Below are 25,915 nucleotides of genomic sequence, written 5' to 3' on the forward strand. Positions count from 1 at the left end.
GAATGAAAAGAAATCTTATTAAAGTCACTGAAAGGGAGCAGGGCCACATGTCTTTGTTTGACTGGGACTATTCTGGTTTATGCCTGCTGTCCTAGCATCCTGCTCTATTTCATATTCACATGAGATTTTATTTTTAATTAAATATTAATAAGAAAATAAGCTAGGGGTCATGTAGTTGATACAGAGAAGTATCCCCAAAGTGCCTCTTCAGTGAAGAACTCGTTGCCCAGCTGTGGAGAGTGCAGTTCAATCTCCAGCTGTCAGTTCCATCAGGGTCGGCCTCAGATGCAAAGTAAGTACCTCTAACAGAGCAGCTCACATCCAGTGACTGAACAAGGCAAGGATATTTCAGCCCTACGCAGGCAACTCTGTTCGGCAATATTTGCTCTAGATCTTCCCACCTATTTGGCTGGACTTTGTTGAACCTGCCTTGTTTCAAATTCTTCCTTCACCTAAACCCTCTTTGTTCTCTTTCTTTGTTCTCTTTCTTGTCATGGGTATTGATCCCTAACAAGCATTTTACGTTATACACACACACACACACACACACACACACACACAGAGCTTCTAGCTAATCCAACCTGCAACAGAAGTGCTTCATAGATCTCCACTTCGTACTGAGAACTTCTACCAAGTTGTCAACTACAATGGGATGTGATGCATGTGCATGTGTTTAAGTAGAACAAAGATCAGCAATAAATCATTTCTCTTTTTCCAGAACTTTCCAGATGTTACATAAATAACACCTCTGTGGTATGTAAAGGTGGTCACTGTCAATCCATTTTGACTACTCTTTTAGCCACGCTGTCCAGCGTCTTGATCATGCCCATCTTGACTCTATCAGTTAAGTATTGCCTGATGGCTCTTAATCATATATAATAGTTTTTTATTTTATCTATATCTTGTTTGAATTTTTAATTTTTAGATTTGTTTGAGTTGTAATTTTTAGTACTTATCTAAAAGAAATCTACCAATCATCTATCTATACGTGTGTGTATATATATATATATATAAATATTTAAAGAGTAGATGTAGATGTATATATATGTGTGTGTGTGTGTGTGTGTGTGTTTAAAGAGTAGATGTAAGGCATGGATGTGCACATAACCACACATGAACATATCTTTAACAGTAGTTGTCATTCATACTCCCCATATTATAGATCTTGGAGTATTATCCCCTCCTCCACCTCCCAAGGAAAAGACCAAACCAATGCAGACACACAATACACACAAACAGACACATATGCTGCTTGAAATAGATGGTACAAATGATTTTTCTCACAACATTTAGGAATTACTATTTAAATATATAAACACAAAATGTGAACATCTAAAATAAGTAATTTCTCAGTAACATTTCTGAGCATGCACTGTAAGTCAGGCACCAAGTGAGGTTCTTAGTGGGCTAAAGGTCTAGTAGAGAAGAGGTCTAAATAATGTGCTTCTTTCCCTTTTTAAATAATTTTGTAATTACATTCTAAATTTTTTATCAAAAGATGTAAACACCACAAGTAAATAAGTGCTAAAGATATGCTCTGAGAGTTTGGAACAGAACGGTCTACTTAGCCTGGATATCCTGGTAATAAAAAGCAAAAGAAGTGGAGAGATTGTATAAAAAATAAACAAACCAACAAAGGAAGCCCTTTTGAGCCATCATACTAAATAAGCTGAATATTTTTGCTCTGTTACGTATATATCAATAATCTATAACGACAGAAAATTTAGAATTGAAAGTAAAATCAATATTTTGTATAATCAGAACTTCATCAGTTAAATAATGTTTTATTCACTTTTTCACTCATCTAACAAATTTTATTGAGTACCTATTATTTGTCACAGACTATGAATAAAACAAATTATTATCATCAAGGCAGCTCTATTTATTAAACGCACATACAAAAAAATGCCAAGACAACAAAAGAACTTCAATGCCATTATAGCTACTTGAAAATAATTTAGAATGTAATTACAAAAGTATTTAAAAAGGGAAAGAAGCACATTATTTCTAGGGATTTAAAGAAATTAATGGTTTGTCAAAATTTGGTGTTTTAGTTTCCTTAGAAATATGCATATTAATCTTAGAAAAACAAATTACTTCTAAAAAGAAGAATTAAAGAGGAGACTTCGAGTACATCCATACCAACTAGAAAGATATGGAGTATACATCTCCCTACTGAAAAGTTTGTTTAAATCAAGGGAATGTTCTTTATTACCATGGTAACTCAATAATAATACTTCGTAATACATAGTAATACATGGTAACTCAATAGTAACAATATTTATAATAGTAACAATAGTTGCTATTTAAACTATTGGTTTCAAATCAACATGAGAGGCACTCAGATTAGTACTACTTTACATAAACCAGGAAATCAAGTTGCAACTTATTAAAGATATAGGCAGGCCAGGTGTGGTGGCTCATGGCTACATTTCCAATATATGAAAGCTTGAGGCCAGGGATTTGAGACCAGCCTGAGCAACATAGCAAGACCCTGGCTCTTCAAGAAAGTTTAAAAAGTTAGCCAGTTGTGGTGGTGTACACCTGTAGTCCTCGCTACTTGGGAAGCTGAGGCAAGAGAATTGCTCAAGCCCAGGATTTTGAGGCTTCAGTGAGCATGATTATGCTACTGCACACCAGCCTAGGTGACACAGTGAGACCCTGTCTCTCTCTCTCTTTCTTTCTCTCTCTCCTATGTATATATATGCTTACATATATATATACACACACATACATATATACACACACATACATATTTGCCTATATATATTACATATGTAGGCAAATCTTGTGTCATAAGGTTCTAGGATTCAAATGAAAATGATTTATAATTCTAGAAGAAAATAAAATGATTTATAATTCTAGAAGAAAAAACCCTATCAGTTGCATGCTCTGGTTATATAAAACTATCTTTTTTTTTTTTTTTTTTGCAAATATTAAGGCCATGTCAAGGTAATACAAAAAACATAATTTTATATTGTCTTACATAAGGGGAAAAAAATCCCTAAACTCATACATGTAATTTTCAGATGAGATGTATGTACAACCAGAGCTAATGAATGAATAAGAACACCAATAGGAAAACAAAATAAGCAACATAAAAATCCTCTACTTGACATGTATTCTCCACAGTATTCCTGTATATTTTCTGAACTATACCAAAATTTATCTACTATCATTCACACGTTATGTGGAATTGAATTATCTGTACCTTTTAATTTATTTCTTTCAAAATAATTATACCATTTTACAGCAATAATGAACTGAGAAATTAGGAAACAACTCGCTCAGTTTGGTATGTTGTAGACAAGGAAACTGAAAACCAACCAGCTGACTGATAGTCTCAAGGTCACATGGCTAGAAAGAGGCAAAGATACTTAAACAAAAGACAAAAACAAAACAAAAACACTCACAGTCCAGGGTTCTTTCCACTGCCATCATACTGCCTGAATCTCTCCTGAGAATATATTGTACTCCCTTTTCTCCCCTCCCTCCTTTTACTTTCTTCTTGCCTAAGGATTACAGGATAAGAGAAAGTTTAGCAGGGTCATATGCCATCTGCATGCCTCAACACCTGGTACTTTTAAATATTGTAAGGTCTGAAGGTAGACAATGCAGTATTAAACAAAGGAAAATTATTTAATGAATCCTTTTATTTTCAGGGGAGCAGAGTGATAAAAGTCTATTTCTGTGATACTCATTATTTTGCTTCTTATTTGTTAAATGAACTATTTTAAAAAAATCAAAAGCAGTTTTTGAAAGAACTACAGATAGACTTCTTGGCCTCTAAATACATCAATGAATCAATGCCTAGAACTGGATTTATTACAAAATAGAAATTCTCTTTTATTGCCACAGAGGCTAAACTATAACAAAAAAATGAAAGAAGGTAGAAAAAAAAAAAAAACACTTTCAAAGAAAGTGAAGGCAAATAACAGAGATATTTTTGGATAAACACATTATTGCTACTAAGCTTTCTACAATCCACCTTTTAAGAAAACTGTTATATTTTCATTTGTCATATCAACTGTATTTTTTTAAATAGTGTTGGCTTTCATCAGAAGAAACACCTCAAACTGATCAAGACACAGCTCGATACTAATTCAGTTCCTAGTTTCTGCACAAACTGGATACCTCTTAGGTGTATATGCAAGAAAAAACAGGCCATTTTATCCAAGACCAAGAACCTCCCTGCGCCCCCCCCCCCCCCAAATAACAAGCAGGAGACTTTCTTTTATGTTTTATGAAGTTCAAATCTAAAGATCCGAGCAAATAAAATCAATGCCATGCAATATACGGGCCTTTAAAGCCCATAGAATACAGCCATGTTGTGAGTCTTCTCTGTTCTTAAATAGAGGATGTCTTGACCAAAGACCAAGACTATGAATCAGGGAAAAACAACAAACAAATACATAAAATTATTAGCAAGTGTATCAAGAAAATGAATACTTTAAAATGTTCCTGATAATAACTATAATGGCACAAAACCCTCGTCATTTTGCTTCCTTTGAAATGACTTAGTCCATTAACACTAGACTCATTTCGTAAACTGACACATGCCTTCTTAGCCATTCAGTACATTATGTCATGTTTTTTGACATTGATTAATAAATTATGTTACCAAGAAAATCCCTCATAATTCTTATTTTCTTGCATGTTACATAGTAAAATAAAGTAGAAAATACTGGATAACAGAAACTCTAAACAACTTTTACGAACAGAACAATTCTAATAAAAATATAGCAACCCATAAAAACAAACCACTTCACTATAATAACTCTACTTCCAGGTCAGCAATTGTATAATTTATTTTCAAAACTAAAAAGTAACATTTTGGCCAGGCACAGTAGATCACTCTGGTAGTCACAGCACTTTCGGAGGCTGAGGTGGGCTGATCGCTTGAGCCAAGGAGTTCCAGATTAGCCTGGGCAACATGGCAAAACCCTGCCTCTGCAAAAAAATATAAAAGTTAGCCAGGCATGGCGGTCTGAGCCTGTGGTCCCAGTTATTCAGGAGGCTGACATGTGAGGATCCATAGATCCTTCCATAGACCCTGGAAGGTCAAGGCTGCAGTGAGCCACGACCACATCAACTCCAGCCTGGGAGACAGGGCAAGACCTGTCTCCAAAAACCGAAAACAAACAAAAAAAAAGTAACATTGTGAAAATTGAATAGAAAACAAAAATTTGATATTTACTTCTATGCTTGGGTTTGTAAAATGGCTAGAATGAATAAAACTTAATGACTAGTGAATTCTTTATTTACTAAGCAATTTTTATATTTCTGTGGCATTTTAAGTGAGCTGTCCCCTACTAAAAACATGACAGCATATATTTAATGTTCATAAAATGAGAAACCAAGGGAAAAAAATGTATCCTCTTTCCTGAGAACAGATAGGCATTTAAATTGTAGTACACATGCAACGTGCTTCTCATTTTCCTGATAAAAAAGTTTCCTTGATGTCTGAGGCTGTAGAATTTATGCCCAGTTCACATACATTGAATGATTTATTATATTATGATAGCAAATAAGCCATGCTAAGTTTCATCATTATCTTAAATGATTTCCACATAGACTCACATGAGGCTAGAACTACAGTATTTCATTATACAAAGTATATATACTTTAAGCTATAAAAGGTTTATCCTCATCCTGACACAGATCCATCTAGATATATACATAGGTAGTTGCATCTGTATTTGCCATTTATCTTCCACTGCTAATCACAAGTCAGATCATTATAAAATCAATCATTCTCATAGTTCTGGGGAAATGTAGAAACAGGAAGAATTTAGAAATAGGCCCATTTGCTATGTGCCTCTTTTTGTACACTAACTCTCTCCACTTACTGGTCTCCAATGCACTCAGTAATTCACAGCAATATGTACCATCTCCAAACCTTTCCTTTGCATCTTCCTAATGACATGATTTTTATGAAGCTAACAGTATATTGTTTAGTCCTATTTATTTATTTATTTATTTATTGGCTTCTTGCAGCAACCATAGATCACTCCTCTCCCAAAACTCAAAAGATAAAGTCTTCCATTTGCTTGACATTAAAAAATCTTTAATGTGATGTATTTGCCTCCAGCCTAGTCCTCTTCCTTTTTATTTGATATAACACTGGCAGGGTGACCCATATAAAGGGCAAATTTGATTTCAGTTACTGTTTAAAACTCCTCAATATTTTACCAGCATCTTTTGGGAAAAGACCAAGTTTCATAGCAAGATCTACAAGCTCCTCCTTGGCCTAATATTTGGATGCCACCCCAGCCAGGCCACCAATAGCATGGCATTTTCCTGACATTCCAAGATATTTCACCCTTCTGAGCCACTCAAACTATTTTTTGTTCCTGGAATAATCCCCCACTCTAGGCAAGTTCCATGTATCTCTGACACTCAGTTTGGCCCAGAAAGCCTCCGAAGTTTTCCTCCCAGAAACTTGGACATCTTCTATTTGCCCCTGGAACTATATCCCACATCTCTCCAGCAATATAAAACTTCCTCTCTCCATTTCATTCTCATCATTCAAATACGTGTATAAATATATTATAATTAGTATATTGTTATAATTATTATAAAATAATCATATACCTTTAATTTATATCATCCTTGTCCTTATTTCCTCCTTTCAGCTGCTGACTTACTTCTTTATTTTGCTTTACATACAAACTTCTTAGAATTTGTCCATTGGTATTCTGGCAAATGTTTAATAGCCAGGTCTAATAATAGATAAATATATAAGGCCTACTTTATGGTTGCCTTTGTTAGAGAGCTGCTATAACAAAATACCACAGATTAGGTAATTTATAAACAACAGAAATGTATTTATCACAGTTCTAAAGGCTGGGAAGTACAAGATCAAGCCATCAGCAGCTGTGAGGCCTGGTAAAGGCTGCTCTCTGCTTCTAAGATAGTGTCTTATTGCTGTGTCCTTATATAACAGAATAGCAAAAGAACAAAAGGGGAGGAACACACATGGTAGAAGAGCAGAGGAGAGTGAATCAAATCCCTCAAGCCCTTTCAGAAGGCACTAATCTCATCCATGAGGGCTTTATTCTCATGACTTAATCATCTCCTAAAAGTCTCACCTCTTAATATTATCAAATTGGTGATTAAATTTCAACATACGAATTATAGGGGACATATTCACACCATGGGAATGATGTTGGTCAATTTCTGCGGAATAACTACGTCACTGTGAGTGATGGGAAGCTATCAGACATGACCTCACTGACCATAGAGGTGGGAAGACAAGTACCTCTCAAGCCCTGGGAGCTAACCCAAGCACACTGCCAGATTGATCTATATTTATCAGCTCCACATCCTCTCTTACTTTTATTATCTCTTAAATTTTTTAAAGATATATTTTTATAGATATAAAATACTCTCTTTCTTTTATTATCTCTTAAACTTTTTAAAGACATATATTTTTAAAATATCTCATTTATGGAGCTATTTTAAACCTGTTCTTTAGTCCCTGTACACTGCAACTGCAATCCCCCTATATATTTCTCCTCTTTATTCAGGGTTCTGTTCAGAGAGCTTTTCTAAACTTGTGTAACAGTGCAGATCCAGGCAGAAACATGACTGCATAATTTAAGCGGACGAAGTTCATTAGAGGGAACTAATGACTCAAGTGAGGGAAGAAGTGAGAAGCCAAATTGAGGATGGTGAAAAATTTCAGAGAGTAGAAGAAAACTACTACCATCCACAGGGGCTGGTAGGACATAGGGTACTACTCTAGTAGCACTATATCCTATACTATACTATAGTAGTACCCTATAGGTAGCAGTGAGGCTACTACAACCTATAAACCATGGCCAAATGGCAGGAGATAGAGTCACGCCAAAACATCTCCAAAAAAATGATAAACTCCCCATGGACTAAAACACAATCTCCATAAGAGCGGAGACTTAGTCACTTTTGTTCAATGCTGTATCTCCAGTGACTAATAAACAGTCTGGAACATAGTAGTTGTTTAACATACATTTGATTATTAGCCAAAGTTAATAGTTGAAATATTATCTTCCACAAATGACTAATCATTGTAATTCACTAGTCATGGCAACAGTAACAACAAAAAGAGTACTTCCAGGCACTACTTTGAGTATGTAGCAGTTGATAATGAATATTATAACCTTAAAGTTTACATTGTATTAATATGAATTATGTAAAATCTGTGAGATTCTATATATCCAAATAAGTTTTATTTATTTATTTATTGGCTTTTTGCAGCAACCAAAAGCCATTCACAGTGATATCTAGTGTAAGGCAGTTGATGTAATTGGCCTAAAATATGTTGTCAAAATAAAGTAATAACATTAATATAATTTTGCGTGGTCATAATTTGACTTTCAAGGAGTTTCCAAAAAAAAATACTTTAAACACATAACACATATTCTGTTTTAATCTTTTCATGAGAAATCTGAATAAAGCCTGAAACATGACTGGCTTCTACAGTGATATAGAAACAAATAAGAGAGTTATTAACTCTTTTGTGGCCCAGTCCTTAACTAAACCTATATTTAAGATTACCTTCACTGTGAGTAGTCAATATATTATGTGACTGAGGCAAATCCATAATAATATATGACCCTGTCTTCTCATTTTTAATCCTCAAAGATAACCATATCTTCTCACTGTAGAAAGCTTTTCCAGAAGACAATACAGGAATTTATACCCAAGATTCATAGAAACATCATGTGATACATGCTACAAGTCCTTTATTGAATATTTACTCACAATTATTGCTAATTCATTAACTGCTGAAGGGATCAATGGCAGAAAGTTTACATTAATTACACGTGGATGTTATGTATTTAATTCTGTTGTAGCACAACACAAACATCTGTGGAATAAGTGGCTATTTAGACCACCAAAATAAGCAAGAGTATAGCATTATCTCAGACATTAATCAATACTAATCATATGTAATGAAGAAATTAACAAAACATTTCTGTACACTTAAAATGATAATCAAGGCAATAATCTCTGACCATATGTTTGAAACTGGAAAGAATGGCTGCTTCTAGAAGAGTAATGGGGTATTAATTCAATTAAAAGAGAAATCTACTTGGGTTATCCACCCCATCTACTCTACTACAATCATTTCAAGAAAAAACGCTGAATCGTGTCTAAAATGTTTTAAGGGTCTTCTAAACTTAACAGGTCTTCCACATATTTAGGAGATGCAACTAGAGGTCTGGTGAAAATGAAAATCTAGACAAGAAATATGAGACTTTGGTGCTTCTTTGTCTTGTGCTGCATAGTTGCTTCCCTTGCTCCTCCGGCACTCTATAGTTGGTATAGTTTATTAGTCTTGGAGAGATCATTTATGGAGCTATTTTAAACCTGTTCTTTAGTCTCTGTATGCTGCCAATGCAGAACATATTTCAGCAACTAAAAAGTCATATTAAATATCTCTCAGTCAGTTTTTAAAAATAAACCTTTGATATTCAATCTCTTAGGTATCTCTTTGGTATTTCCTATACCTACTCCTCTTAATACCAAGTTTTAATCAATTCTTTTAGAATAAAAACCAATGATTCTTGATTTCAAAGGTAATGCTCCTACTTTTCCTTCAATAATTGTAATCTCATTGTAAGGCAGCTAAATCTCTTTGAACTAAAGTGTCCGACAGTGACATGATTATTTAGGTGTTCTCTGCATGACTGCTTACGTTTTTTTCCAAGTCAACAAATATTTCAAGTCAACAACAAAGAAGGTCTATTAATTGAAAAGCATCTGACTGGAACTGAACTCTCTGAATAGAATGATCTTGTTTCTCTCGGTGGCATAGTACATTAAAAAAAAGAGGATAAAATTAACACTACTAAGTGTTCATAATAGAGATGATTAAAATAGTGAGACATCATTTATTTTAATGAGCTACTGGTAATAGAAAATAACTGTGAAAAAACTCGGTAACAATAGCTAATAACAAACCATCAGGAGTTCTGCTTAATCTTATGAATTAAATTATGTTTTCATTGTATGTTTTCTTTCAGATATAGAATTCTATCAATTTACCATTCATGACTGAACTTAATTCCTACTATATTGGGATTCTCATCAGAAAATAACTTTCCTTATTCTTTATTTCCAGAACAGTGCAGAAAAAAAAACCACTGTGATTATATCAACTGATATCGAGCATATCGTGATTATTCATATGTTCATACTCCACCAGTGTATATCTATCAGAGGATGACCATGATCTTTTCAATGCTACCATCTGAAAATTATCCTTGTAAGCCTAGTTTTTCATTACTTTAAATGAGTCATTACTGCTCAAAGATCATTTTAATTCATTTAGATGTTTGCCCATTAAATCCTATGTTGCAGATTTCCTTCCTTTTTTTTTTTTTTAAGTCTCCAATTCTAAACTGGCTACCCTTTCTAAAGACATTACATTTTATACATACCTCTATTATTTTTTAACTATATGAAATAACCTCCTTATATCAACTACTGTTCTCCTCATTTCAAAACATGTCTTTCTTATTATCTTATCCTTCCCTGGTTTTTACAGAAATTAGGTTCTTCCTTCTAACGCTACCTTCTCAACTTGTGTTCACAAATTCACTACTTCGAGTTTCCATCCCCACCTCTCCACGGCCTCCTTCCCCTCTGCTTTTAAGTACCTTCAAGTCTTCCCTTGATTTTAATCTGTCCAACTAGCAACCTAATTAATACCATTTTCATCATAGCGCTTCAAATGCTTCAAAAATTCCCTAAAGTCCCTTGGTTGGTTACTCTAACATTTTGCTGAGGCATTCATAATCTTCACCAAGCTGGCCCTAAATGGCTTTTCTATACTACTACCCAGAACAAAGTCTTTGCTTTTGTTTGATTGACTTTGTTTTTGCTTCATTTTGTTTGACTGACTTTGCTTTTGTTTAATTGATTAAACAATTGGATTCATCCTTTCCAAAGAGAGTTTAATCATTGCCTTTCCTGATTTTTGACAACACTGTGACTTTCACTTAAATTACCTATATCTTTCTTCATTTACCTGACTTCTAAGCTTCATTTCAATTTCTGTCTTTTCTGTGAAGCTTCTCTTACAGCCCTAGACCACATTTAATCTACATTTTTCTGGTTCCCTACAGATTTTACATACGAACTCCTTGTTTAGCACCTAAGAATATTTAAATTTAGTTTTGCATTCATGTTTACATCTGCATTCTTTCCTGCAACAACAACATAACCAACCAACAAGCCAACATTTACTGAGTACTCACTTGTCAATTATTCTGGTGGGTCAAGGAAATATTAATATAAGAGTGAATAATGTTTATTTTATTTACTCAGAGCTCTTACTACAATGCATCTCTCAGGTAATAAAAGGTATTTGCTGAAGACAAGTAAAGTATCACCAATAGGCCTGCTGTCAAAATTATCTATTCCAAAGATACTGCTACATATACAGGAACACCACAAAAAATGTCATGCAAGAACTGGAAGATTTGTGTGATCTCAATATCAGGTGTTGATTACTTTGACTTATGTTTTCTAAAAACACATTTCAGCATTCTCACTATTGCCAGCACGTCTGACAAGTAGGTAGAAGCCTATGATTTGCAAGCACACTGAACAGTATATTATTAATAATTATTGATATCAAAGGTATTCTGATTGCAAAAAAAATGCATCCTAAAAGAGAAAACATAGATGTCAAAACTGTACAAGCCAAAAATAAATAAATAAATAAAACAGAACAGCTTGAAACACATACACATCTCTATACATGCTGGTAGTTATACTAAAACACATTCAAATTATTACATTCCATGATTTTCAAAGACCGTATCTTAAAACTGTATGTTCTACATACCTGTCCAGTCTCCTACTATTTTAAGATGAACCCCAAATGTTGCTTTGGTTTCAGTTGGACACTAAAAAAAAAAATACTAGAATCAATGGTGATTAATAATTACATAATATGAAACTATAATTCAATTACAACTTTTATCCTGATGGCAAATCCCCCAAATCAATATATAATAGGAAGGAACAGACCAAAATCTATATAGATCCTTATTAGTGGAAGAAAAAGAATCAATGTCAACAGGTCAATGAGACAATCTACATTCCTCTAAAACCCCAAAATACTTACATAAAACAATAAATTACACATGTTGACATTGCTAGTGTATTTTATTTAACCACAAATCTTGCTAAAACATCTTCTAAGTTAAAATATATATAAGAAACACCAGTTTTTAATCACAAAGGAAGAAACAAAAACTAATGCTTTTTTGTATCCTTTTCTCCCTAGATATTATATACTTATCCTAAGAAATTCCAAGGAGAAAAAATTTTTAATATGACACGGATTTTCCATGCCCAACAATTATGCTGCTACTGAAATAACTCTATTTCATTCCCTCCCTTAATTCTCAGAAGAAATCTGGAGTGGTGAGGGTATCTGGGGAAGGGAATGAGTTGTGGAAGTGTAAGTAAAAAAAGTGCTTGTAGTCCCATATTTAGGAAACCTAGAAAATATCCAGGTAGTCAAAATGAAAGAATAAAATTTAGTTTACATTAAGAAAAATGAAAAATTTCTTCTCGTTTTCTGGATTCCTACTCACTTATCCTCAATTCCAAAATTTGAATAATGGTTTTTTCATAACTCATTTGGTAACAATATCTGACTTGAATTAATGGGAGGCTAATATTTCTGTGTAAAAACTCATACATAAATATTGTCCTACAGAATTATCAACTTGTTTGAGCATGCTGACTAACATCCTGTTGGAGATATTAAGTACGATATGAAATATGCATACCTTTTAAAGTCCATAAAATCTGAATTCTAATAATGCACCTAAACTAAGGGCTATGGTTAAGGGACCATCTATCTGCCTGTGACTACCCAGCTTTTATCAAGTACCATGTGCCACGGGAAGTGTTAAGTGATTTATTTTCAAAATCTGCAATAAATTTACAGAATTGTCTTTTATAGATAAGAAAATTGAGTAATTGAGGCTTAAAATATTGACTTGCCCAATAAAAAGACAAGACAAAATTTGGATCCAGGTCTGTTAATCATTAATTATTGCAGGTCCCTGTCTCTATAAAGCAAAGATACATAAAATGGGTGAGAGTTGTGTAAGAAATCAAATGAAATAGGAGGAAAAAAGGCATGTGTTGATCATTAGTAGAATCGGTATGCCACAATATGAATTAAAAGGAAATACAGGCTGAAGTTATAGCACAGGTGAAAGAAAACAGCAGTGGAAGGGCCTTGTGATTAGTGATTGGGTTACATAGAGCAAGTCCAAGACTTCAGAGCTCACTGTGTTGACTAGTTAATGCAGGTCATTTAGGGATGGTATAAGAAGAGAAATAAATGAAGATAAGGTACCATATCTTATGTTAACAACTCATTAGGCAAAAAGGAAAGGTAGCCTGAAAAATCCGTGAAAACACTAAATATAAAGGTAGGTATTTGTCATTGATTCATAATAAATTATGAACAAACTAAAAGCACATAATCTATGTCCAAGGATTGGAATTAACGTACCATGGAATGTCCAAACTACTACTTTACAATCAGTGTTCCTTATAGGATTATTCCTGCTAACAGTAGTATAAAATATTAAAGTAAATTGAAATATTTTTAAATGACATTGTTTAAACATATTTATTATTAAAATTATATTGTTTTATTTATGTGTGATTCTGTACTTAATTGTTTTATTTAGATTATAACTTTTGTTGTTGTTGTTGATATGGAGCCTCACTCTGTCACCCAGGCTGGAGTGCAGTGGCTCGATCTCGGCTCACTGCAACCTCTGCCTCCCTGGTTCAAACAGTTCTCCTGCTTCAGCCTCCCAAACAGTTGGGATTACAGGCGTATGCCACCATGCCCAGCTATTTTTCTTGTGTTTTTAGTAGAGTTGGGGTTTCACTATATTGCCCAGGCTGAGCTCAAACTCTTGGCCTCATGTGATCCATCCACCTCACCCTCCCAAAGTGCTGAGACTACAGGCATGAGCTACCACACCCAGCCCACAATATGATTTTTAATAACTCTGAAAGCAAACAGTTTTGTCATCAGCAAACCTCCAAATAAAATATTATCTGCAAAAACAACCCACGATGTTACTATGTACTACTGAAGGCTGGCCAGAGTCTCTGTATAATAAAAGTTGTAGCTCTCAGAATGCAAGATACCCAACAGAGATCTGAGCTACCAATCTGATTGTCCACATGTCACTGGATGTCCTTCACTGTAAACTATATCTGAAATTATGAAAAGATGACTTATAGCCAAGAAGATCTCAGAATGGAAGGCAAAGAATGTTTGTCCTTGTGTGCCTGAGGGTACATGTGGCTTGAGTTAATCTCATAATGCATTATAAAATAAAATACATATTTTGTCAAACATTCATGTCTCTATTCAATTTTTTCAAAGCAGATATTGTAAAAGGTAATTACACACAATGTTTAACATCTCATTGGGTATCATAGGAGACTGTAAACTTCTCTTTTCTAAGTACCAGTCCAAGATATCAAAATATCTTTGAATGCCAGTCTGGTTTTGAATGGATAAAACAAAATATTGTTTCTCTCAACCTCTTGGAAATGAGGTCTTTGTAAGTCACTGATACTTCTCCAAGCTACGACAGACTGTAACAGTCTTTAAGCATGTGACCTCATATTTGCAAGGAGGCTTCAAAGAATAACATAAAGAATGAATTCATTGTATGTGGTTTGAAAACGTGAATGAAGATCTTGGAATCACATTTTAGTATCTTTGCATAAAAAATATCCAGATTCACTAATATTGGCTAGATCACATTGTGGTGATTCATTGTTTTCTCACTGTCTTTTTGTTTTAGAAAACGATGCAAAGGGAAGAAATAATACAAGTATTGATATCTATAGCTCTATTGCTTGTCCTAAAACATGAATAAAAATATATGCTTATGGCAATTTTTCAGTTAAAAAAGTTATAGAATAATATGTGTAGTTAAGCACATATTAATATTAAAATAAAAAGATGGCTGGGCGGGGTGGCTCACGTCTGTAATCCCAGCACTTTGGGAGGCCGGGGCTGGTGAATCACGAGGTCAGGAGTTCAAGACCAGCCTGACCAAGATGGTGAAACCCTGTCTCTATTAAAAATACAAAAAATTAGCCGGGTGTGGTGGCGGGCACCTGTGGTCCCAGCTACTCAGGAGGCTGAGGCAGGAGAATGGTGTGAAACCGGGAAGTGGAGGTTGCAGTGAGCTGAGATCACGCTACTGTACTCCAGCCTGGGCGACAGAGCGAGACTCTGTCTCAAAAAAAGTAATAATAATATTAATATTAATAATAATTAGCTAGGCACAGTGGCAGGTGCCAGTAATCCCAGCTACTTGGGAGGCTAAGGCAGGAGAATTGCTTGAACTCGGGTGGCAGAGGTTGCAGTAAGCTGAGATCACACCACTGCACTCCAGCCTGGGTGACAGAGTGAGATTCTGTCTCAAAATAAATAAATAAATAAATAAATAAATAAATAATAAAAAGACAGACATTTGTGCTTTTCTCATTGAAGAGATTATATAATCAAATTTTCGGAATACTAACTTGAGAAGTATAATTGAAGACAGAGAAAACAAGAACTCTCATAATCATTTCATACACAGCTATGCTTTAAAATTTATCACAAGGCTTTGCTATGATAATAATTTTAGGTATTTTGAAGTTTTAATTTAATTGTAAACATTAAAATGTTGCTGATTCTCTTTAGTTTCTTTGACATAAAAATAAAGCTTGGATCAGGTCGTCCTTAATATAAATTCTAGAATACACATTCACCTAAGTCTAAGGATAAGAAAAATAAAAAGTGACAATTTGACTGTAACAACAGATCTGGAGAAATGTGTGTTTTAATATCCTGGAGAAAGTATAATCTTTACCTTCCAATTATTTATTCAATATGGCATTGGGTTTTTAATGTGCAAAAATGACTAGTAATTTTATAACAGTCCCACAGTATATAAAAAGATGTTTGTAACTTATATGTTTGGGAATTAAATGTAAAAATGATGTCACTGCACATTATTTTTAAATAAATATGAATTTATTCAATATAAAACAAATAAGCTACATTTTTTGTTTATAAATCAAGAGCCTTTTAATAAAAATTAAAAATGATTCCAAAATAGCAACTTTTCAATAACTAAATGTGTTAAACCTGAGAAAGTGATCGCATAATATGATATTCTTTAATCATTTTTGTCAAGTCTTTCTTTTAACCCTTTCTTCCCAAGTTCTTGGCTTCATATTTTCTACTGCCTGTTAGACATTTATACCTGAAATTCACTCTAAATTTACTGTACCTAAAATTACTATTATCCTATTCATATTTCCAAAACTATCTTCTCCTTCTAATTCCCATGTGTTTGGAAATAGAACCTATATCCTTCTCAGAGTCTCAAATCTCTCTGAGTGATAGCACTTATTTCTCTTGCCAGCATTCAATCACCTGTCGTTTCCTTTCAAACAGGCTTCCCAAAGAAAACGTCTGATCACAGTGATCTCCTTTTGATTAACCTTTTGTATTCCCCTGTGTAAAAACACCTATATTCTTTCTGTCCTATTGCCTATGGCCAAACACATCTGTTTCAAATTCTTTCTGGCTTTATATTCCAGGTTTCTCCTTTATTTACTCTAATCGAGCTAAACGAATACTTACCAACTAACACATTTTCTCATTCCTTCATCTTCACACATACTAGCCTACTCATTTAGAGTGACTTCTTTTCCATTTCTTATGTTGAATCCCAGCAACTTTTCAAGGCTTATCTTAAAGCCATCACTTCATAAAGATATCCTGATTTTTCCTGCCAAGAAAATTCTCACTTCCCTGAACCCTTAGATTATTAGTATGACTCTTATACTCCTTATTACAGTCTAGCTCTTTATTTTTACATTATTTTTTCTGTATTAATAAACTGTAAATGTCTTGAGATCAAGAACTCTTTCTAAATCATTATTACATATTACCTTACACATAGAGGGTATCAGTTGAATAAATATTATAATATCAATTGAATAGTAAATAGTAGATGAAAAATATAGGAGAATTAACCTGAGAATGAATAAAAACGTCAAAGTGGGCAGCTCTTCGAGAATTAATTTATTCACTCAAGAAATATTTATTTAGTGTCCAAAATACTCCAGAGAGTATTATGCTAGGAGCTCATGCAATTTCACAACTGAAACTTGTTCTAAATGTCTGAGAGGAGATAACGTGGAGTATCGAATCTTCCACAATTAATGCAACATCATGACAGTAAACATTTTGACAAATTAAAACTTTAATGTTTTTGCATTTATATGAAAGAAAAAAGTGTTCAATTGTATATTTGAATGAAAAATACATTCAATATTAAAAAGAAAGTTTCTGGAAGAATATGTAAGTGGAATTGTTATTAACTTGGATTGAACATGTGCATTTATCTCAGGTCCCTTAGGCAAACAGAATACTAAAATAACAATTTAGAGATATAAAAACAGATGCCACAATGGCAAAAATAACATGGGGAGTGATAAGAACAATAAAGAGATGTCAACACATTTTTGAAAAGTGACAAGTGGATGAGGTGGCCGTTTAGGAACTGATTAAACAAAACATATGAAGCCAAAGTCCCACTGCCTTCAAACAGAGATTACCTTGAGAAGTAAACCCATCTTTTGATCACAACACTGGAAAAACCCAGGTATCAGTGTAATAGGAGGAAGTTAGAGTCAGGGTTCATCATTTAAAAGAAAAAATCTGTTTGTGCCTGTATATGGGGTAATTTTATACCCAGATTCACTTTGCTCTGATCACAAGCCATGCAACGACTACTCCACAAACCCAAAGACAAGGAGGGGTGAAATACAAAGGCTCTATGTATAGAAATAACTGATCATGGAAGGCAGGGCTGAGATGCCAGTCATTCACTGAATACATATTTAATGAAAGCACTCTAAGTGTCATCTCAAAATAACACTTCCTAAGTGGAGTTGCACAAATTTCCATCAGAACCTCCTCTCCAACCCCAACCTTCCCTATCTCAATTAATGAAATTCCAGTTGCTCAGACCAAAAACTCTAGAGTCAGCCTTGACTTCACTTCCCTTCACATTACATATACAATCCATGGAATACATTTTGTGAACTCTAATTTTAAAGTATATTCAGAATATGACCACTTCTCACCACTTCCACTATCACCACCCTGGTCAAAAAAATCATCATACCTCAACTGGATGACTGCAACAGCTCCTAACTGGACCCCCTGCTTCTGCACTTGCTTCCCCTCATCTACTCTTAACACAGCAGCCATAGTGACCCTGTTGAAAAGCAAGCCATATCATGTCATTTCTCCACTCACACTCTCCCACGACTCCTTTACCAATCAAAGTAAAAGCCAAAGGCCTAAATGTTCTGGATACATGAACCTGAATTACAGAGTTAAAATCTGGGCTAGGAATATAAACCTGGGACAGGAAAGCATATGGATGCATCAATAAGATGAGAGAGACTACCAGAGAAATGTGTACAGCTAGAGAGGAAAAGAGGCTGAAGAAATGGACACTGGTATATTCTAATACTTAGAACTTGTGGGGATGACAAAGAACAACAAAAATAGACTGAGCGAAAATAGCCAGAAAATGTGGAGAAAAACAGATAAGTAGAAAAAGTGTTTCAGTAAAGTGAATGATCAGCTGTACTAAGAACTGCTTGTTGGTCAAGCCCATTGAAGAGTGAGAACTGAACAATAACATCATCACTGCTGAACCTGGAAATGGTTTAGTGGTGTGCTGTAGGCAAACGTTGGTTGATTTAAGAGAATAAGAGGAAAGGAACTGGATTGCTGAGACAGGGAGCAGTAGCTAGAAGGGATGTGAGTCAGGAAAGAAACTTTTATTCATCATTTCCTTTTGGTACTTAGGTAAAAAGAGGCACCCAAAAATAAGGATTGAATAAATTAAGCTCGATATTCAACAGATTTACTCTAAATACATTAACCTTCTAAAGTTCATACTTATCATGCAGACTCTCATTAGACACTAAGGGAATATTTTCATTTCCCCTGGAAAAAAACTCAAACTAGAGCAATTAGATGATGTTTAAGTCTCAAGAAACTCAGATGTCCTATTAATTTTTCATGAACCTTAATCATCTTCTCTGGAAATTTTCACCACTCTGCTTCATCTATGGTTAAAATACATTGTTGCCATGCTAACCTATCATGTATCCCAGCTGATTTTTGACAAGCAATAAAATTATGAAACCATAGAGCAAAGCAATTTTAAAGATTTAAATAGATGAGAGCAAGACCAGAGATCAAAACTGCTGCAAACTTCCTGGTTTCATTTAAACCCATGAAATTAAATAAACAATAGCAATAAAATTTTGCCAGTCTTGGTGAGATCCATAGCAATTCTTGCCTGGTTTTCACTGAAAACTGGAAAAACTATTCCCATAGTGACCGGTTAAAAGATTAAAAACACAAAGTAGAAAAATGATGGCTAGTGCAGGCATGCTATGTAAAAGTACAGACAATAACAAACTAACAGCTAGACATGCCTCTGACTCACGGAAAAATATGTGAAATCAGGTTATTCAAGCTTAAAAACAATGAATCACACAACTTAGAATACAGATGTCAGGAAAGCATGTTTGTGTCAGGTCTTTGAGTCCAAGCCTCCATGCTAATGTCAGGCCTCTTAGCCTAAGCCTGCACATATACATCTAGATGGCCTGAAGTAACTGAAGAATCACAAAAGAAGTGAAAATGGCAGATTCCTGCTTTAACTGATGATATTACCTTGTGAAATTCCTTCTCCTGGCTCAAAAGCTCCCCCCACTGAGCACGTTGTGACCCCCCACCCCTGCCTGCCAGAGAACAACCTCCTTTGACTGTAATTTTCCATTACCTACCCAAATCCTATAAAACGGCCCCACCCCTATCTCCTTTCCTTGACTCTCTTTTCAGACTCAGCCCACACCCAGGTGATTAAAAAGCCTTATTGCTCACTCAAAGCCTGTTTGGTGGTCTCTTCACATGGGCACACATGACATTTGGTGCCATGACTCAGATTGGGGGAACCCCACCTTGGGAGATCAATACCCTGTCCTCCTGCTCTTTGCTCCATGAGAAAGATCCACCTACGACCTCGGGTCCTCAGACCTACCAGTCCAAGGAACATCTCACCAATTTTAAATCGGGTAAGCAGCCTCTTTTTACTCTCTTCTCCACCCTCTCTCACTATCCCTCAACCTCTTTCTCCTTTCAATCTTGGTGCCACCCTTGAATCTCTCCCTTCTCTCAATTTCAGTTCTTTTCCTTTTCTGGTAGAGACAGAGGAGACACGTTTTATCCATGAACCCAAAGCTCCAGCGCCGGTCACTGACTCAGGAAGACAATCTTCCCTTGGTGTTTAATCACTGTGAGGACGCCTGCCTGATTATTCACCCACATTTCAGAGGTGTCTGATCACCACAGGGATGCCTGCCTTGATCCTTCACCTTAGTGGCAAGTACCACTTTCCTGGGGGGCAAGTACCCGCAACCCCTTCTCTCCATGTCTCTACCTTCTCTTTTCTCTAGGCTTGCCTTCTTCACTATAGGCAACTTTCCACCCTTCATTCTTCCTTATTCTCTCTTAGCCTGTGTTCTCAAGAACTTTAAACCTCTTCAACTCACACTTGACCTAAAACCTAAATGCCTTATTTTCTTCTGTAATGCCACCTGACCCCAATACAAACTCAACAATGATTCCAAATAGCCAGAAAATGGCACTTTAAATTTCTCCATCAAACAAGATTTAGATAATTCTTGTTGTAAAATGAGCAAATGGTCTGAGGTGCCTGACATCCAGGCATTCTTTTACATATCAGTCCCTCCCTAGTCTCTGTTCCCAGTGTGACTCACCCCCAAATCCTTTTTTCCCTCCCACCTGTCCCCTCAGTCCCAACCTCAAGCATCACTGAATCTTTTCAATCTTCCTTTTCTACTGACCCATTTGACCTCTCCCCTGCTCCCCAGACTGCTCCTCCTCAGGTTGCTCCCCACCAGGCTGAATCAGGCTTCAATTCTTCCTCAGTCTCCACTCCCCCACCCTATAATTCTTCTATCACCTCCCCTCCTCATACCCAGTGTGGCTTACAGTTTCATTCCATGACTAGCCCTCCCCCACCTGCCCAGTAATTTCCTCTTAAAGAGCTGGCTGGAGCTAAAAGCATAGTCAAGGTTAATGCTCCTTTTTCTTTATCCAACCTCTCCCAAATCAGTTAGCATTTAGGCTCTTCATCATCAAATATAAAAACCCAGCTCAGTTCATGACCTGTTTGTCAACAACCCTTAGACACTTTACTGCCCTAGACCCAGAGGGGCCAGAAGGCCGTCTTATTCTCAATATGCATTTTGTCACCTAGTCAGCTCCTGACCTTAAAAAAAGCTTCAAAATTAGTATCAGGCCCTCAAACTCTACAATAGGAATTAATTCACCTCACCTTCAAGGTATACGATAATAGAGAAGAGTTGCAATTACTTGCCTCTGTTATAAGAGAAACCCCAGCCACATTTCCCAGCACACAAGAACTTCAAAATGCCTAAGCCACAGCAGTCAGGCATTCCTTCAGGACCTCCTCCCCCAGGATCTTGCTTCAAGGGCCAGAAATCTGGCCACTGGGCTAAGGAATGCCTGCAGCCCATGATTCCTCCTAAGCCATGTCCCATCTGTGTGGGACCCACTGGAAATCAGACTGTCCAACTTGCCCAGCAGCCACTTCCAGAGCCCCTGGAACTCTGGCCCAAGGCCCTCTGCCTGACTCCTTTCCAGGTCTTCTCAGCTTAGTGGCTGAAGACTGACACTGCCTGATTTTCTCTGAAGCCTCCTGGACCATCACAGATGCCTTGGGTAACTCTTACAGTGGAAAGTAAGTCCGTCCCCTTCTTGATCAATATGGAGGCTACCCACTCCACATTACCTTCTTTACAAGGGCATGTTTCCCTTGCCTCCGTAAGTGTTGTGGGTACTGACAGCTAGGCTTCTAAACTTCTTAAAATTCCCCAACTCTGATGCCAACTTGGACAACATTCTTTTATGCACTCCTTTTAGTTATCCCCACCTGCCCGGCTCCTTTATTAGGTTGAGACATTTTAACTAAATGATCTGCTTCCCTGACTAGTCCTAGGCTATAGCCACACCTCACTGCCACCCTTTTCCCCAGTTCAAAGCCTCTTTCACATCCTCCCCTATTATCTCCCCACCTTAATCCACAAGTATAGGATACCACTACTCCCTCCTTGGCAACCGATCATGCACCCCTTACCATCCCATAAAAACCTAATCACTCTTAACCCGTTCAACACCAATATCCCATCCAACAGCACACTTTAAAAGGATGAAAGCCTGTAATCACTTGCCTGTTACAGCATGGCCTTTTAAAGCCTATAAACTTTCCTTACAATTCTCTATTTTACCCGTCCAAAAAACCGGATGAGTCTTACAAGTTAGTTCAGGATCTGTGCCTTATCAACCAAATTGTTTTGCCTATCCACTCCATGGTGCCAAATCCACATACTCTCCTATTCTCAATACCTCCCTCCACAACCCCTCCACAACCCATTATCCTGTTCTGGACCTCAAACATGCTTTCTTTACTATTCCTTTGCACCCTTCATCCCAGCCTCTCTTAGCTTACACTTGGACTGACCCCGACATCCATCAGGCTCAGCAAATTACCTGGGTTGTACTGCCACAAGGCTTCACAGACAGCCCCCATTACTTCAGTCAAGCCCAAATTTCTTCCTCATCCATTACCTATCTCGGCATAATTCTTCATGAAAACATACATACTCTCCCTGCTGATCGTGCCCGGCTAATCTCCCAAACCCCAACCCCTTCTACTAAACAACAACTCTTTTCCTTCCTATGCATGGTTAGGTACTTCTGCCTTTGGATACCTAGTTTTACATCCTGACTAAATCATTATATAAACTTACAAAAGCAAACCTAGGTGACCCCATAGATCCGAAATCCTTTCCCCACTTCCCTTTCCATGCCTTAAAAAATAGCCCTAAAGCTGCTCCCACACTAGCTCTCCCTAACTCATTCCAACCCTTTTTCATTACATACAGTCAAATTACAGGGCTGTGCAGTCAGAATTCTTACACAAGAGCCAGGACCACACCTTGCAGCCTTTCTGTCCAAACTACTTGACCTTAACTGATTTAGGCTGGCCCCTACATTATTCCAGATACCACACCTGATCCCCATGACTGTATCTCTCTGATCCACCTGCCATTCACTCCATTTTGCCATATTTCTTCTTTCCTGTTCCTCACCCTGATCACACTTGGCTTATCAATGGCAGTTCCACCGGGCCTAATTGCCACTCGTTAGCAATGGCAGGCTATGCCATAGTATCTTCCACATCTATCCTGGAGGCTACTGCTCTGCCCCCCTCCACTATGTCTCAGCAAGCCGAACTCATTACCTTAACTCGAGCCCTCACTCTTGCAAAGTGACTATATGTTAATATCTATACTGACTCTAAATATGTCTTCCATATCCTGCACCACCATGCTGTTATATGGGCAGAAAGAATTTTCCTTATTAAACAAGGGTCCTCCATCATTAATGCCTCTTTTATAAAAATTCTTCTCAAGGCCGCTTTACTTCCAAAGGAAGTTGGAGTCATTCACTGCAAGGGCCATCAAAAGGCATCAGATCCCATCACTCAGGGTAATGCTTAAGCTGTTAAGGTAGCTTAAAAAGCAGCTAGCATTCCAATTTCTGTCTCTCATGGAAGTTTTTCTCCTTCTCATTGGTCACTCCCACCTTCTCCCCAACTGAAACTTCCACCTATCGATCTCTTCCCACACAAGGCAAATGGTTCTTGGACCAAGGATCTCCTTCCAGCCTCATAGGTCCATTCTATTCTGTCATCATTTCATAACCTCTTCCATGTAAGTTACAAGCTGCTAGCCCACCTCTTAGAATCTCTCATTTCCTTTCCATCATGGAAATCTATCCTCAAGGAAATCACTTCTCAATGTTCTATCTGCTATTTGACTACTCCTCAGGGATTGTTCAGGCCCTCTCCCTTCCCTACACATCAAGCTCAGGGATTTGTCCCTTCCCAGGACTGGCAAATTGACTTTACTCACATGCCCTGAGTCAGGAAACTAAAATACCTCTTGGTCTGTGTAGACACTTTCACTGGATGGGTAGAGGCCTTTCCCACAGGGTCTAAGAAGGCCACCGTGGTCATGTCTTCCCTTCTGTCAGATGTAATTCCTTGGTTTGGCCTTCCCACCTCTATACAGTCTGATAATGGACTGGCCTTTATTAGTCAAATCACCCAAGCAGTTTATCAGGCTCTTGGTATTCAGTGGAACCTTCATACCCTTTACTGTCCTCAGTCTTCAGGAAAGGTAAAATGGACTAATGGTCTTTTTAAAACACACCTCACTTAAAAAGGACTGGACAATACTTTTACCACTTGCCCTTCTCAGAATTCTGGTCTGTCCTTGGGATGCTACAGCATACAGCCCATTTGAGCTCCTGCAAGGATGCTCCTTTTTATTAGGCCCCAGTCTCATTCCAGACACCAGCCCAATTTGAACTGCACCCCAAAAACTTGTCATCCCTACTATCTTCTGACTAGTCATACTCCTATTCACCATTCTCAACTACTCAGAAATATTCTGCCCTTGTTTACACTGCCAGTTTACACTTTTCCTTCAAACCATCATAACTGATATCTCCTGGTTTTACCTCAAACCGCCACCCTTAAGTCTCTCTAAAAGTGGATAGATGATCTTTGCTGACAGGGTACACTCAAATAATAATAAAGTGGATAGATTATCTTTGTTGACAGGGTACACTTCACCTTGATGAAGTCCTATTCTTTATTTTTATATGCAATCTTAGTGTCGTTCCCTTCTTATGCCACCCTCTACCTCTCCCCAGCTATCTCCACGACACTATCAATCTCACTCACTTTCTCCTAGCCATTTCTAATCCTTCTTTAACAAACCATTGCTGGCTTTGCATTTCTCTTTCATACCAAATCGCCAAGGACTTGACTTACTCACTACTAAAAAAAAAAGAAGACTCTGTATTTTTAAATGAAGAGTGTTGTTTTTACCTAAATCAATCTGGCCTGCTGTATGATAACATAAAAAACAAAACAAAACTCAAGGATAGAGCCCAAAAAACTCACCAACCAAGCAAATAATTATGCTGAACCCCCTTGGGCACTCTAATTGGATGTTCTGGGTCCTCTCAATTCTTAGTCCTTTAATACTTGTTTTTCTCCTTCTCTTATTTGCATCTTGTGTCTTCCATTTAGTTTCTCAATTCATACAAAACCATATCCAGGCCATCACCAATCATTCTATATGACAAATGTTTCTTCTAACAACCCCACAATATCACCTCTTACCACAAAATCTTCCTTTAGCTTAATCTCTCCCACTCTAGGTTCTCATGCCATCCCTAATCCCGTACGAAGCAGCTCTGAGAAACATTGTCCATTATCTCTCCATACCACCCAAAAACTGTCACTGCCCAAACACTTTACCACTATTTCATTTGGTTTTTCTTATTAATACAAGAAGACAAGAATGGCAGGCCTCTGAGCCCAAAGCCTGCATGTATACATCCAGATGACCTGAAGTAACTGAAGAGTCACAAAAGAAGTTAAAATGATTGGTTCCTGCCTTAACTGATGACATTATCTTGTGAAATTCCTTCTCCTGGCTCAAAAGCTCCCTCACTGGGCACCTGTGACTCCAGCCCCTGCCCGCCAGAGAACAACCCCCTTTGACTGTAATTTTCTACTACCTATCCAAATCCTATAAAACAGCCCCATCCCTGTCTCCCTTTGCTGACTCTCTTTTCAGACTCAGC

At 36.7% G+C, this 25,915-nt stretch overlaps 1 protein-coding gene across 1 annotated transcript in view; it reads right to left on the bottom strand.

Annotated features, from left to right (window-relative positions):
- Nucleotides 1–25,915, bottom strand: part of NOX4 (NADPH oxidase 4) — a 165,881-nt gene that overhangs the window by 36,082 nt on the left and 103,884 nt on the right. Inside the window, 1 exon segment of the mRNA XM_033205707.1 lies at nt 11,840–11,900. Coding sequence (XP_033061598.1) covers nt 11,840–11,900 — 61 coding nt within the window.

Source organism: Trachypithecus francoisi, unplaced genomic scaffold, assembly GCF_009764315.1.
Source record: "Trachypithecus francoisi isolate TF-2019V2 unplaced genomic scaffold, Tfra_2.0 Lachesis_group8, whole genome shotgun sequence".
Lineage (NCBI taxonomy): Eukaryota > Metazoa > Chordata > Mammalia > Primates > Cercopithecidae > Trachypithecus > Trachypithecus francoisi.